Source organism: Engystomops pustulosus, chromosome 3 (assembly GCF_040894005.1).
Source record: "Engystomops pustulosus chromosome 3, aEngPut4.maternal, whole genome shotgun sequence".
NCBI lineage: Eukaryota > Metazoa > Chordata > Amphibia > Anura > Leptodactylidae > Engystomops > Engystomops pustulosus.
In genome coordinates this window covers 55,754,137-55,771,488 of record NC_092413.1, presented here as the reverse complement: position 1 = coordinate 55,771,488, position 17,352 = coordinate 55,754,137, and the positions used below count along the sequence as shown (strand labels likewise).

The 17,352-nt window shown below is 37.2% G+C and overlaps 1 protein-coding gene across 4 annotated transcripts in view; it reads left to right on the top strand.

Moving 5' to 3' along the window:
- Window positions 1-17,352, top strand: part of LTBP1 (latent transforming growth factor beta binding protein 1) — a 257,405-nt gene that overhangs the window by 212,962 nt on the left and 27,091 nt on the right. For all 4 annotated transcript variants that reach the window (XM_072140841.1, XM_072140839.1, XM_072140838.1 and 1 more), the window contains 4 exons: window positions 4,998-5,123; window positions 7,665-7,790; window positions 12,568-12,690; window positions 16,725-16,868. In XM_072140841.1, coding sequence (XP_071996942.1) covers window positions 4,998-5,123; window positions 7,665-7,790; window positions 12,568-12,690; window positions 16,725-16,868 — 519 coding nt within the window. The remainder of the gene's footprint in view (window positions 1-4,997; window positions 5,124-7,664; window positions 7,791-12,567; window positions 12,691-16,724; window positions 16,869-17,352) is intronic.

Below are 17,352 nucleotides of genomic sequence, written 5' to 3'. Positions count from 1 at the left end.
CGGGAAGGTGTTAAATGTACTTTAACAGCCTTATGGTTCAATGACTATAAATGAAGTAGGAATTTCACACTAATAGTCTGTATATTCAAGATTTGACACTTACCCGCTATTTAAGGGAGTTTAGGCACTCTGGCTCATGTAACATCAATCCACTGATCTTAAAGGGGTTTCCCCATGAAAGAGAGTTCTCAAATGTTATTCCCCTGGTGATATTAACACAATAAAGATCATTTTAACCCCTTACTTTGCAAATTTAGTCAGTTTTATTGCTGTTTTCGGTCCTATCACACAGAAGACAGGCAAGGGTGCAAAATGCAAATAATGAAGTTCAGTAAACTCTAGCAATTTCCAATGAAGAGGAGGAATTTGAGTGGAGGAGGTATTTGTCCATCACAGCTAACTTAACAGTCTGCAGCCCAGCACAAAGTCAACAGGAAACAGACAGGTGGTGTGGGAATTAATTAAAGGAAATCTATGATCAAAATCAAGCATGAAAAACCAGGGACACTCAGCCATATATCCAGTCACTGTGAGTGTGGTAATGTTCTTATATGTGTTATCCATTGCCTACTCCTTCTAAAATCAACTTTTAAAGTTTACTAATGAGCCAGAGGGGATATGGGGTATGTTACCAGAAGCCCTCCATTTCGTAGCTACAAAGGCTGTTATACTCTGTTACTCTGAAGAAGCACTCCCACACCGCTCCCACTGTGTTCCCACTTCTCATTTCTGCCAAGATCACAATAGGAAGTGGTAGGGGGGGAAGTGCAAAAGAGCAGCGTTGAGGGTGAGTATAACAACCTGCACAGTAAATCAGCCTGTGTATCTACAGCTCAGAAGGTTTATTTAATATGCCACACATGATGTATAGCAGGGCATGATAAAAATTCTCTGTGGTAGCAACCTACTGGTATATTTTAGAAGAAAAGTTATTTATTGACATCATAAATGATTTTATATGTAGTACAGTTCAGCAAGCCATTTGTACTAGATTTATAAAACATCTCACTTACACTGGAAAAGCTTTGAAAGTCTTAAAACATATGGTAGGTTTACATTAACAAATGTATGAAAAATAACACAAAAGTATGCAATGTCTCCCAGCAATTAGCTTAACATAACACAGAGTTTCACGATTGTACATGCAATGTCTGATCAAAACAGACAGAAACCATATTTTAAGCAGCTGCTTGTGGGGCATTGATGGTGTGTTCCTATTCATTCCCCATGTGTTTTCTGCCATGACAGATGAATTATGTAAAGCAAACATCACGACAACATTTTTTATGACTCACTCCCAAAAATCTCATTTCTGATTGATTTATGAATCCAATGTGCAGTTGACTGTATTATTGTTTTCTAATGGCTGTTTAGTGAATTTGAGGGCAACATTGAACATAACTCAAGAACTGGTTTAAATGGAAAATTAACTTGCATAAAACCTTCAAGTCAAAATTGTGTTAATGAATAGTTTATGATAATAGTAAACTTTGTAATTTACTTTATTTAAAAAAAATCTGCTCCTGTGTAAATCAGCTTTCTGCCCAGTACTTTGCTGACAGATAAAGGAACCTGAATTAACTCTTTACAGACGGACCTCAGAAGGCTTTCGCATACACTGCTCAGGAGAAATAATAGATGCAAGGCACATGTGAGCTGCTTTACATAATGAAGTATATGACTATTGTCATTGTTATCCATTGTTTATATGTCACCTTGATAATGCTTCTTAAGGAAGTCCTTTAATATGCATGCCCCAGTAATGTGAGGTCATTGGCTAAAGAACGTGCAAAAGAGCATGAAATGGCCTGTTGCCTCAGCCGCTTGTCAGCATCCTACTGCCCGGTATTTATTCACTGAATAAGACCTCAAGTTTGAAGTTTATCAGTTAGGCCCATTCCACACTTGCAAGTGTGATGCGCTGCAAGTGCTGCCTGCATCTAACAGCCCGAATGCTGCAAACCGGGACTGAACTGACTTGCTGAGTTCAGTTCCAGTTTGCAGCGTTCAGGCGGGCGATCCAGGCAGCAATCGATGCGAGTATGATACGAGTTCAGCGCATCACACTCGCAAGTGTGAAAGGGGCCTAAGGGTTGCGCTTTATCTACCGATCATACTTCTGAACTATTCATTTGTGAAATGAAATGGTTCTGTTATTTTTAAGTTCACATCTCCGCCAGGGGCTCTCATTATATGGGTAAAACAATAGTCTCCATTGCAACTCATACATCTACTACAGTGAGCTAGAACCTAAAATACACATGTATCTTCATTTTATTTTATTTTTTTCTCTTCTTTTTTTAACGTATTGAATATATTTACACCTAAATTTTTGACTTTTTTACTCACCTAGCAAAGTTAGCTGCACAAGATTTTTTCATTGTTCCACCTGATATATCTTTAAAATCCAAATGTAGACGTATGAAAAAGCTGCCATTTTTGGCACAAATCGTGGTTAAAAAGTTGAAAATAAAGTCCAGTCCTGACCCGGCATAGGAAAAACTTTAGAAGGAGTTGCAGAAGAGTTGGAAACTTTTGTGCAACTTTTTAATAAAAAGTTGCAAAAAAACCCACGTTCTCAGCTGCCTGATATAGGAACTTCAAAGATAAATCAAACAAGTCCAAAACCCAGAAAAGACACGCACAAATGTCCTGACTAAAGATAAATGACCCCCGTAGTGTGTTAAAACTCCAATTTATTTCATCATTTGAAAAACACTGTCATGGTACAATAACACCATGAAGGTATGAGGCGTTTAAAACCAAATAATGGTTTTTACTCATAGCATGCTATTATTTGGTTCAAAATGCATCAGACCTTTTCAGTATAGTGGAAATGAAATAAAATTAAATAAATAAAATTGAATAAATTGGAGTTTTATTTTTTTTTTCTACATATTTGCCTGGTAGCAGGGACACACTGTGGCACATTTACTTACATGTCCAACGAAGTTCCCCGGAAAATGCATTGTCCAACAAGAATGCACTCACTCACCGCAGTCACTAACATCGTGCACCCAATATCCGTCATGTGTCGTTTCCCCGCTCAGGTCCGAGTTGACCTTCTTCGTGGTGCATGTTAAGTGCATTGTCTTGCGACACAATTTGACAGTTAAATCCTGCACTCAGTCTGAATCAGTCAGATCATGACTTGGCCATTTTGCACCTTTCTGACACGGCCCATTTTTTAAAAATCTGACGTGTCACTATAGGTGTTTTTAACTTTGGAACACTTTAACATATTCGGGTGATTTAGAGTTTGTTTTCTCATGACACATTGTACTTTGTTAGTTGGAAAATTTGGGTTTTGCGCTTCCTTTTGGAAAAAAAATTAAATTTGGTGAAAATTCAGAAAAATTCTGACCACCCAAATAAATCAACAACTAACTTTTCCCTAATGTCAGTTTTATGTTGGTATGGCTTCTTTGTGTCCTCTTATTTTTGTAGGATGTTAGGAGGCTAAGAACTAAAGTGCCTAAAGTCTTGGCAATTCATGAGAATCGCCAAGACTTACATATTGAAGGAAGGGTTTCAAGTGACTTTAAGAGGCATAAATAATAGTAAACCCCACAACCCATTATAGAGACTAAACCCCTTAATCTGCGTAAAACAACTTATGAAATTTGGTAACCCTTTAAGTGTTTCCATTCTCCATTTTCCTGTGTTCCTGTGCCAGTACCCCTTATGTGGTGGTAACATTATGTGTGGGCACACGGCAAGGCATTAAAGAGAAGGAGCGCCATCTAGAGACAATTTGCTTTTTTCACATTATACAGGCTATAAAATGTACATTTTTTTGGTAGTGGACATATTTGGACATATTAGGATTTTTCACAGATATGTGGTGTCTATATTTTATTGAACTTATTATCTCTTTCTGGGTAGAGGGAAAGAAAATAATAGATTTTTGTTTTGGATTTTTAGCATGTTATATTTATGCTTTGGGTCACTATGATTACGCCGATACCTCTGTTATATAGTTTACTTTTATTCGCCCCAATATTTTTGAAAAAAAACAAAACAGAACATTTGGAACATTTTTTGTAAAGGGATTTGATCAAAAATCAACATTTTTTGGCAAGTTTTTCGGGTTTTTTTACGGAGTTGATCCAAATTTGGTTCAGGTTTTTTGGACAGATATTTATGGATGCAGTGATACCCAATATGTGGGTTTTTTTGTGTTTTTTTAACTTTATTATTTATGTATATGGAAAGAAAGTGTTTTAGGGCCTTAAACTTTTTTTTATTTAATTTCTATTTATTATATAATATTGTTTACTTTTTTTTTCTTTTACTTTTACATTTTTAAAACTTTTACTTAAACAAGAGACGCTCTACCGCTCGTAGCAGTACTTTTATGTCGTATGTTGGGAAGGGTTTAACATTGTGCGTAAGGCATTATATTTGTGCCATAGTTTTGTGGACATATTGGGATGCAAATTTGTGCATTGGAAAATGCACTTTAGTAAGTGACAATTCTAACTATTAGTAGTTAGAATATAATAAAAAGCAGTTTTCCCTTTTATATAGTTCTGCAACTCTGTACTCAATGATCGCTTTCTAATACTTGATCACAGGACCTCTGAATACATGGCTTATTCTTCAAATTATCTATGAAGTATTTTAATTAGTTCCTATAGCTGAATGTGAAGATGTAAATATACAAACTATGCTGCCTGCATGGATGGAGAATATCTTTTCCATTCCAGAATTATGATTACATTTACATGGCGGCTCCTACCGGTGACTGTTCACATATTTGAAGTCTGGAGTTCCTTCAAGAGCCAAGTTAAACCATGCGTCATGAATACTCAGAAGATTACTAGAAATGGCCATATACAAATGCACAATTTACTAAAGTCAACTTTTCGCCGTTCTGTTCATTGAGATTCAAGAAAGTAATTATATTCCATCAAGCTAGAAAGTAATGTGGTTTCAAAATAATGGGCCACCCGATCACAAAATAATTGATCTGTTTGCCAAAATTTTGATTGCAGACATAGATGAATGCCAGGAGCTCAATACATTCTGCCAGGGAGGAGGAAGCTGTTACAATACGGATGGGAACTATACATGCATTTGTCCAGATGGCTTCCAGCTCATAGATGGAAGAAGGTGTCAAGGTATAGTAAAGCTATGGAAAACAGAAATCTTGCAGCTTTGCAGAGAGGAATTAAATTAATATTAGGATAAGTTTACATTGAGCAAGCCAAGCTGAAAAAGACATAACACAGCAATATTTTGTGAAAGTACATTGGGCAATTAAATAACGTTCCAAAAGTCAAGTAAACCAATATTTGAACGAATATTGCCTAGAAATTAAATAGATCTTTATAATCCAGGATTGTTTGTTTAATAAGTAACAGATCAAATACATTTAATAGGTATGCTCAGTTTTGTAACAATATTCTTATTTCCCGAGTGCATCATAAATTTAAAGTAAAAGAACACTGTTCTGCTGGTTTGCCTATAGAGCACCTGTATGTAAAATTATGGGGACGCTTTTTTGAGACCAAAGCTTTATGTGCTTTACGTTCCTTTTTCTCCATTGGCACAAGATTCACCTTCCATGATTTCTGACTATTTTTTCCAAAAGTGGCAATTGTAGGTCAAAATGTAATTAAATGATCCCTATATTTCCATATCGCTGTCTTTTCTTTTATTACACATTACAGACAAGCACTAATGCTATAATACACTTATACCCCCTCCCATTGGTCTTCTCATTTTTGGCTTCTGTGCAATATTGAACAAATGAATGAAAGCATAAATTTAGGAGTCTGTACCCATGGAGACACAGAAGCCTGCACAGGGCTTACAGTTGCTGGCATTTATTTATTACCCATTAGGCATTTCTTTCAAACATTGCTTATTAGTTACTGCCCCTTTTTACTTTCATATCAGTATAGCATAGTCCATCTCATTTTCTCATTTTACTGTCAAGCAAAAACTGTAAAGAGATTATATGCTGTGTACTGTTATCCAACACCTGGTCAAAGAACTTCCACCTGAACTATCTCAGATGGAAAAACGATCTTAGTTTTCATATTGAGACACATTATTTTGGCTTCAATATTGATTTTCCACCATCAAAGGCAGTGTAATATTTTTTTGCAAATAGCAGCTGAATAATTTATAGTTGGTTGTGTGCAGTCATATCACTTCAAGATTCAAAATCTTCGTGCAGTGCTCAACATCCCCCACTGGGGCCTATCCTTTTCTTGGGGGCCTTGAGCACGCTGTGGTCACGGTGCTTGGTATGGGGACTGGAGGGCTGACCTTCAGCCTGGCAGGTCTCCAGCAGGTGGTGTGTGCAAGAAATAATGAGGGAGAGGCTGATGTATTGGTTTCTCTCTGGGGCAACCCCTGAGTGTCTGTAGGATGAGTCCCTGAGTAGTGGATGGGGGAGCCCTTGGTGGTAAACAGCCATATCGAGGGATCAGGCGGAGGCAACGTTGTGCATATCAACTTGCAGTTCTTTATTGAACAGCAGGCAGGCTAGCAGCATGGCCAGAAATGGGTAACAGCAGTTTCTGGAATGATCATGGAGAGCCGGTCCATAGGAAAGGTACACGCAGCCTGATAGTAGATGCCGGCTGGGTTGGTTCAGATGGAACTGAGTGTAAGTGGTGGAAGCTGAAGTTCTGGGGACAAGTCTCCAGACTTTCCCTGTGTGCTAGGCAGTAGGCCTGAAGGTGAGGATGTGCTGCTCACTCTCCTTGGGATCAGACCATGAGGTCAGACCTAAGACTGCTGAGACAGACAGACAGAACCATGTGCTCTCACCCAGCAGGGATTTTTATACTCCCCCTGGTCAGGTGGTAGCAACTCTTCAATCACCTTCCAGTTTGCATAACAGACACATCATGTCAGACAGTACCTACAGCTGCAATTACATAATATTCATATTTTAGAACCTTCGTAGAGAGGTGATCAATCTCCCTAACAGCTCCTGACCTGGGGAGGGCACTATTTGCAACTACCACCTTCCCTATGCATTGGCAGGGGTGTTGCAAATGTGTGCTATCCCTATTGTATCTAAAGGTAAGTCAAGAAGAGCGTATATGTGAAGTGTCCATACATTACAAGTCAGTAAGACAGGTCAGGAGGCTGTGTGGGACAAAGTCCCATGCTGTCCACAGTCAGGGTGGTTCGGTCGGTGGATTGGAAAGGGAGGGCTCCCCACGCGTTCCGTCCCCAAATGGAGACTTCCTCAGGGGTTCAACCAGACGGAAGCACATTGCTTTTAAGACCATTGTGATATTTCTACTACTGTATTATCTATATTAGAGCTTGTATTGTGTGCCTACTAAGATATTATTTGTTTGACCTATATACCATCAAGGGTGGCTCTTATACCTCCTTTTTGTCGGTGGAGGAAATGGTTTGTTGGACTGCCTTACCTGGCAGTACCAACTATATGGTTTGATATGTACTTGGTACATTTTTAAATGTTTTTATGTCTTCTATCATCCCTATGCTGGGAGATTTGCTTTGTTTTGTATTGAATAAAGGTTTACTCTTGTATTGTCATACGGCACATTCCTCTTTTTTCTTTCCAGTTCATATATTGCTATATATGTGCCGATAGACATTGTATAAAGTTTATATAAAAGATTATGACTTCTTATGACTTCTTATGATTAATATTTGACCTTTTCTAGATATCAATGAGTGTGAGAATCCAGAACTGTGCTCACCAAATGGAGAATGTCTCAACACTGCTGGTTCATTCCACTGTATTTGTGACCAAGGGTTTACAACCACTTCTGACAGAAGATCATGTGAAGGTATAGTAATTATAATGTTTCTTTAATTTTACATTATTGTTATGTGCAATAAGATTTGTGGGTATTAAGGAATCAGAACAATACAGCAGACACAAGGGAGAAGAAAGCCTTTCTTTCAGATGTCTTACTAGGACACATTAATGTCATACAGAGCTTCATAGTTTAGGACACTTATTTCCAGCATGGGACAAGCTGTTCTTTCCATGGCTTTTAGTCCTACCAATTTCCTTGGTGATGTCTCATGTCTGCCAACCAGAACCTGTGGTCAAGAGTGCACTACAATCTTGGAATATAAATGCATTTTCAGCAGTCCTGCCACATTCACAGACACATACAGAGGTTTAGTTACAGATCAGCTGTTAGATAGGAACAGGAAGAACAGGAACAATATTTGTAGCTGTAAGATAGGAAAGACTGACTTTTAATTTGCTGGCTGTATATAGTGTATTAGAGTGTATATGGTATGTTTGTAAACAATTATTGACTTTCGGGCAGAAAACATTCAAAAGGGTCATGACCTACACAACAGTGCACACTTTTTTGGTGGAAAGCAGTGCTTAGTTTAAAATAGTATTTAATATCCTTTTGGGACTCTTATATGGACGTGATTCATGGCATAACCATTTAACATGTCCCATTCTATGCTATAGCCAATAATAAGTCTGTGTTTGCAGAAAAAATGTTAGCTTTCCCTATATAAATATAGAATGTGCTAGCAAACACATGTGAGACAGGTCATAAACAAAAGGTTCATAATGAATTTCATTTCTGGTTAAATTATATCCAAACCACAAATGTTTGTAGTGAGGAATATAAAACATAGACCACAAATGATGTGAATGTGGGTGTCCACACAGCCATGAATGTACAAGTGTGTGTCTATTAATGGCTTTAAAAAACCTATTTACTGACCATTGGTTCTCACTTATGTTCTGAGCAGTTACATGGAATTCTCACACAACTTATGCCAGATTTATTCTAAATGTTTACACCAAAGAAAGACCTACATCTTTTCCCAGAAAACTGGAAATATGTAACAGAAAACCAGTTTAGTAAAGCCAGGTGTTAACGCAAGACCAATCTATTCCAAGGGAACACCCTCACAGTGTCAGCCCAAAGTCAATAGGAGACAGCCGAAAAGTTGTCAAAAAGAGGCAAAACCAAACTCGCTTTCTAAAAGTTTTCTCATCTATAGTATAGTCCAAAATCAATTTGTCTTGCAATTGTAAATTTTTTTGCAGAATAATAAAACTTAAAAAGTACTGAATTTCCAAAGTTTTTACTTTTCAACTCTTGAATAGAGTGGTGGTAAAGACTGAAGCATGAGCCCTTTTTATTATCTACGCACAGTCTCCTTTATTTCCATAGAAATTGGCTCTAAAAATGCTAAACTGATATTAAATGCATAGTTTTCCAAGGCTGGTGCAGTTCACAGTGGCAAGGTTATTATTGGTCACCAATTTATCATGTAACCTGTGCATGTAAAGATATCATGAACCATGCTGTTACATCCACATTAGAGGTTTTCATAAAAAATTGTGAAGTATGAGATAACAGAGAAGTGAGCACTCATAAGTAAATGGCTTATGATGGTTCCACCATTAATGTGGACGTTCCTGTACATGAAAATACTGTCACAACAACAGTGTTTATCTTTTTCCTTTTGGTATTCAAATAAGATTAATAGAATAATACATATAGATAAAAGGCAAATAAAACAACAAGGGATGGATGGAGAACCATTTTTTTAAAAAATTGATATCGATGCTATCACTGCTTGTTTCGATGTAATATGCCTGTTTTGGGCAGATTTTAGTTGTTGAACCACAAAGGCCTCTCACTTCCTGCTCATGTTCTGAACACTTAAAAGGAAATCTACCAACAAAATCAAGCATGATAAATCAGGGAAACTTCACAAGCTTTTACACTGTCTTGCCCTCCCCACTGCTCTCGCAGAACTTCCCGGGTGCTCCTGCACTGTGCAACAGGCTGTGAAGCTAAGACACACACAAGTTCCTCACCAGAGTCCTTCTCGCTCATTAGCATAATGTTAAAAGTTGATTTTAGAAGGAAGAAGGACATTTATAAAAAATATAAGAAGATTACCACAGTCACAATACCTGGTTCAATGAGTAAGTGCCCCTGGTCTATCATACTTGATTTTGATGGTAGATTTCCTTTAAGAATAGTGGTGGATATATGGATATAAAGTATGACCCACAGAATTTTCAGTAACTTTACGATGTCCCGAGTTTTATATTTTATAGATTGTAACTGTACATGAACAGACTCTTCAACTGGATAAATCCTGTGTGTGTCCAGGAAGTATTTGCTTCATTAATTCCAAAGATAAAGTCACCAGTTAAAATGTTATCTTCCCTATAATGTAAATCCTGGGCCAGGGATTCATTGTTTTTGAATCCATACCAAGAGTGGTCAGTCTTATCACGTTTTACCTCCACATGATTGTCAGTGAGCAATGGATTACTGTTAATAACACATTCATTCCCAACCCCCCCCCCATTAAAAATCATAAAATAAAACACATTATTTAAGCTAACAGACATGGAGACAAATAGGCTTAAATATAGAATTCATGTCTTTGATTTATAGTCCACCAACACATCAAGCATAAAATTATCAGAGTGTGTCCATCTTCATGCTGTCACGTACCATGTAAATTCTCCAAGCATTTTTTTTTGCCCTACTAGTGTAAAATATATAGCATTGCGTCATTGGCTACTGTATATTAAATTACAGTCTACTGTTAGCAGCCTTCAGGTTTTTCCTTCTTTTTTTTAATTTTCTTTAAAAGAAAATCTTGGCACCAATTTTGAGCTACTTTCAGCCAACTTGACGAGAGATCTTCTGTTGAATATTTATCTATCCTGGCTGGTATTTCGAGAACTGCTGTAAAGTGGTTTTGACTCTGGATTCACTAGAGAGTTGTTGGAAAAGAAATACTTAGACTTAATGTTGATCTTGTTACCATCTGTTAGATACATTTTTGCTTTTAAAAGACCCTTACCACAGGCCTGCTATCTGAATTAAACAATACATCTTGGGCTTGTGTAGTCCCCTGTCTTACTTCTCAGAATACATCTGTGCAGAAGAAGCAAAATAAAGCTCATTTTGTGGAACAGTGGAGCATTAGGGAAGCAAAGTTCAATTACTGTTGGGACTGGATGGAAGAAGTGTAACTTATTAACAGCTACTGTAGTGGTATGCCTGCCAACTTTTACAGATGATTTGGTGGGAGCCTTTGAGTTATTATGAACTTGCATTGGTCATTCAGAGAGAGGTTCATACAATTGAAAACTTTTATATCTGGAAGTGTTCCACTAAAAATTTTACTTTGAAAGGTCCCATAGAGATCTTTTGATCTTTTTGGGGAGTACATGCTGTGTACGTAATAAAGAGTAGTTTGTGGAATAACAGAAAAGCAAATATTCCCAGTTGTTTTCAGTTTGCAATTCTCCAAGAGCACACAGTTTATTGTTATCCAACAAGTTGTCATGAGTTTAAAGCTATTAAGATTATTCATGTTAATAAATCATCATTGTATTATTGTAATCTATTTCTGAGATGTGATTTGTACCAGTCACTACTCAATAAAACAACTTAGCACACAAAAAAAGAAAATATGTTCTTTCCCATATGGTGTTATGATAAAAGCGTTCATAGAGATTCAAATACACATAGTTATACTGGAAGTTCAGTATTTGATCTGTGTTTAGTCCTGCTTATTTCAGTTGAGGTATATCATCTCAATGTGAAATCAACTTGTAAATAATATTTTATTAAACCTAAAATGCTGACAGGTTATAATCTTTACAATTATAGCTAAAATGTAGATTTATTACATTTATACCAATATTGTAAATACATGGGATTTATTTTGTTTATTGACATTAGTAGCTTTTATGTGCCTGATTAACTATGCATGATACAGGAATTTGGCAAAAATCTCTTTGATGTAGAATAACCTAAATTTTCAAGATTGCCTCTGGTTTTCCCCTACTGCAATTTCCTATGTTTGAGCAAAAGATTTCTGTGCTTGGTTATCTAACACAGTCAGTGAATCAGCAGGGCACATGCCCAACCTGGCGCTCCATTCAGGAGTCTCGTTCTCAAGGGTGTCCCAGCAGTCCGATTTTCACTGATCAGATATTTATCCCCTATCCTGTGGATGGAGGCTAATTTCTAAGCCTGGGACAACCCATTTAAGTAGTTGACCCTTCAATTAAAACCAAACACAGCTTTTCCCAGAAATAACAGCTGTTTAGATAAACTAAAGCCTTTGAAGGATCAACAAGCGTGGTAATAATAAGAATTTTTCTTGAGACAACTTCTTTACTAATCATAATAAGCAATAACAAATAATATTGAAGGGGTTTTCCTCGATTTATCACCTCTGCTCAGGAGAAATGATAAGTGAATAATAGTAAGTGGGAGTCGGACCCTGGGGCCAACACTAATCATTTCCACTGGTCCAGTTACTTCCCAGGGGACTGATGCAACACTACTTGGCTATCTCGATAGGTACCATATTAGTATTTGGAGTGGTGGTCATTCATGCTCATTACTACTCTGTTCACAAAGACTAGTTATTACCTATCCTGTAGACTGATCCTGTAGCTGATAAATGGGATTTTCCATAAACAATATTTAAGTATGACTTAGTAGTTGCACTTCCCTGGGTAACATTGAATATGCAGGTGATAGCACAATGCATGTAGTTGTACGCTGTTTGACTTGTACTGTGTCATATTTGCAGATATTGATGAATGTACTAATAGCACGTTGTGCAGTCAAGGATTTTGTGAGAATACCAATGGTTCATACCGTTGCCTCTGTTACCAGGGGTACCAGGATTCACTGGATGGACAAGGCTGTGTGGGTAAGTTTATGCACCTTATAAGTGCAAAGTAAAATGTAACAAGTGTACTGTGTGTGTAATTATATGTGTTTTGAACTAATACATTTACTATTGTCTATATTAGTCCCAGATAAGGGTACATTCAGACGGCCGTCTATGGGGACATATATGTGGCCGCAAATTTGTGGTCGCATATAAGTCCCAATAGGTGGCAATGGCGGCCCGGCGGAGGTATGTGGCACCGTCCCGCGCCATACACCACAAAAAGATAGAACCTGCTCTAACTTTTCGCGAGTGTGCGGCCGTGTGCCGCTGTTTCTTTTGGAGGGGGAGGGGTAATCTCCTCCTCCTCTCCAGCACACGGCGTTATGCATGGTATGCATGGCGGGCATACCGTGTGTGAATGCACCCTAAGAGTGAAAAAATAAAGAGGTTGGCCTCATAAAAATGTTTTGCTTCTCTTGCTACTTGCTATACTTTATACCAGAAATTACTGTAAATTATTATGCAAATTTAAATAGTATTTTTTATGGAATTAAAAAAGAAAACAGAAATGTGCTCAACCTACTCAACCTATAAGTTTGCAGGTAATGTTTAAGTATTTGATAGTAAAAGAAAATGGCTCAAATGGATCCTTGTTTTACCCTGTCTGAGGGGTATAACCCAATTTCCAACCTTGCACAGGATGCCTCTATCTTGAGATGCAATGTGGTTTCCGGACCATAGACAACAACTAAAATCACACAAGTTACTATAAATAGACAAATGTACTCAAATATATGAATTCATAAGGGCAATAAAATTCAAAGCTACATACCCAGTTATGATTAAGAGAATCAAAATAAAAGTAAACATAAACATAAAAAAGTTCTGTCATATCAGAGTCAATACATACAAGGGGGCTTGTGATTTAGTTCCAGTTTTTTTCAGTGGATTTATCAGGGAAGCTACAGTCAGACTACATAGAGTTGCTATAAGATTGCCTGATATCAGCAATGGATTTGGCCAAGAGATGTGTTAAAGCACATAAAGATGTGTTGAACAAAGCTTCAGTTAGTTCAGTATCTGTGTGTATTGCTCCTTCTAAATACTCTGTGCCATATGTGTCATACTCATGATGATACTCACCAGCCCAGGACAGTCATAGTTTTCAATATATATTGTATGTATATATTGTGAATGGTAGAAAAGGAAAATCATTTGGTTATTTTGTTTCACTTGATGTGCAGGTAGAGATAACATTTAAGGCTATCTTATGTTTAGAGTTGGAATCAATCCACAGGTATCGACATCTTTAGATATATTAAACTCTGCACCTATGAACAATTGTAAAAGACATTCATTGTATGTCCTTGCTGATCAAATACTGTATTTCTCTCCTGTTATTACTATAAATGTCAATTGTCTCAATAGAACTTTATTCACAGAAAGCTGAACATGATAGCTTTCAGTTATATGGTTACTATGGAGCCATGACATTATTGTAGACCATGTGAATGATGTGAAATACGATTATCAGCGTATATCACGGGAAGTACTAGAATTACTATAGTAAGATTAATTTTTGGTGACATTTTTGTAGTGTTATTTATATAATCCAATGGTTGTATTCCAACATAATGCATTGTTTATATATGTATTACCCTGTTTCCTTGAAAATAAGACCCAGTACAATTTTGTTCAAGCTTAGAAGCCCCCCTGAAAATAAGGCCTAGCGATGGTCGTTGCTACAGATCCCATGCCATACATTAGAATTAGGACATCTTTTACATATTGTTAAAGGTTGTGACATGGATGAAGAATTCATGGCATAAAATCACTGACAACTGTATGGCAAATGCACAATAAGCACCTACCCAGACAAGAAGGGGTCATTGTAAAACATGCTAAACTGGGACCAATGATTCTAACAGAAATGGAGTCACAAGAAATTCAGCATGAAATTCGTAGTTTGCAGAGTTATAAGGATGTTAAAGAAGTTTCTTTGTTTAGATTTCAATGATAATTTTTGTTCATGTAAAAATAAGACATCCCCTGAAAATAAGACCTAGTGCATACAACAAACATACAACACTAGCTTTGTGCTGTGCCACATTTATCACTGTGATGTTAAATTCTGGTACAGTGTAAAACTGTCATCTTCCACATTACACCTTTATAGAGTTGTACTAAACTGGGGAAAGTTGTCTAAACCCTTTAACGACCCGTGACGTAATAGCACATCACAGGTTGGCTGAGCCCTCTCCATAGCCGGTAAGTCTTAAGGCTTACCGATAACACCCTCGGTCGGTGCTAGCACCAATCGTGGGTGTTAACCTGCTGATCGCCGCTGCCGGCAAAGCTCAAAAAAATTGGGCGCTGGCATCTTGCCGAGGATCCGAGATACGGCGATCCGTTGCCATGACAGCCTCGGGTCTTCTTTGGAAGACCTGAGGCTGTCTCGTTTTAACCCTTTCATTACAATGTGTCCGATCAACACCTTGTAATGAATGAGGAGCAAAATCTCCATATATTGCCATACTGTAGTATGGCAGTATATGATAGGATCGATCAGACAACCTAGGGTTAAAGTACCCTAGGGAGTCTGAAAAATAGTCAAAATAAAAATAAAAAAAAGTTTAAAAAAAAATTATAATAAAAATTAAAATCACCCCCCTTTCCCTAGAACTGATATAAATATGAATAAACAGTGAAAATAATAAACACATCAGGAATCGCCGCATCCGAAAATGCCCAATCTATCAAAATGTAATAGCAGAAAATTGCACCACAATTTGAAAATGGCTATTTTTTGCCATTTTGAAAAATATAAAAAATTCGATAAAAAGTGATCAAAAAGTAGTAAAGTCCTAAAAATGGCAGCATTGAAAACGTCATAAAAAGTCGCAAAAAATGACACCACCCATAGCTCCTACACAAATGTTAAAATCTAATGGCTGGCTTCAGGTCCTCCAAAAATAGTATATAGAAAGGTAATAACAGCACTCCAGATGTAGAATTGTGCAATAAGATAAGTGGATTTATTCCATGTTCAAAGCGACATGTTCTACGTTTTTGTGTGTGGGCTGCGAAATTCCCGCCTGGCTGTACCCTAAAATGTAAAAAATCTTGGTGCTGAAAACAGACAACCTGCACCTTGGGTTCATATGCCATAGGTGAATTGCATGTAAAACCCACAACATATTAGTAGAATCCCTCTATGTATGGCACCAGCATACAGCATTGACTCACATAGTCATAAAATAGAAAGGTGATCTTACTGCATAGACAAGCCCTAGATACAAACAATTATATTTTTTGTATCTAAACAACTAAACAAAATCTCCCCTTTAACATCCTTAACACAATGATTGTGTTTCTAGGTGCCATATAACTGGAGTGTAATATTTCGTATGCAGCTCGCACTGTGGATATCTCTAGCAATTTATGGTACCTAGAAACACAATATTATGCATTATTATAGGGGAGATTGGAGGAGGATGGAGCTGCAAGGAAGTGAGAGCTGTCCGACATTCACAATGGGAAAAAATAAGACATCCCTTGAAAACAAGTCCTGACCAATGTTTCAGAGAAAAAATTATATGAGACCCTGTTTTATTTTTGTAGAAACACAGTATTAACACACATTGTAAATATGGAAATTCAGATAAGATTAAACACAATATTGATTGGTAGTGTATGGCTACATGATTTATAATTGAGGTTTACAGTCCTTTGTAGCTAGAAAAGTACAATAGAAATGTTCCTCAAATAGATTTTAAAATATGGGTCCTCTATAATGGAGAAGAATCTTGTCTAGTCTCATGTCTACAATATATACATCATTAAATACATTTTTTTAGACATTCTGCATAGTTGGCTTTTTTCCTACAATTGTAGCTTCAATGGTAAGGGAAATCTCCTGTTTATTTTATTCATTTCAGCAGCTTTAGGATTTAATTGTGCACCAGGGGGCTAGCCTGTTTTAGCAGACTTTGCTGGCACCGGACGTATGGTTAAAGAAAGAACTGTCAGTAGCAAGGAATGTGTCCCAATAACCATTCTCCCTTTTCCAGATGTAAACGAATGTGAAATGCTGAGTGGAGTCTGTGGTGAGGCCCGGTGTGAAAACGTGGATGGTTCATTCCTATGCCTGTGTGCTGATGATAACCAGGAATATGACCCAATGACTGGGCAATGCAAATACCGCAACATGCCAGGTAGGATAGATTTTTCCACAGACTTGCTTAGTGATACTGTATTATAAATTCATGCTAAAATTAAAGCAGATTTCCAGAGGTTTCAGCAAATACTGATCAGGTTATGTATCTCAGGCTGTAGAAAAATAAAGACTGTGATATTGGTAAATTTAAAAAAAGAACTAGTCCTGTTCTCAAATAAAAAGTGGAGGAAATAATTTGCACATGGTTTTTCAGAGAATGCCGTATGTGAAAAAAAGCCTTATTGTACCTTATATAAAACCACAAAAACAAGACTTCAAGAGATCTACTTCACAATATGTAAAAAGATCTTCAGAAATCCCGACCATGGCCACTTGTGATAAGTAGTCAAGCTCCTAGAGCAGACCTGTGGTGCACAGGCAGTACTGGAACTGGATCTGGCAAGTGTCCCAATGCAAGATTTTAAAATTTAAGTTTATTTGGGTACATTTGAGAAAACCATAAATAACTGTTATTGAGCTGA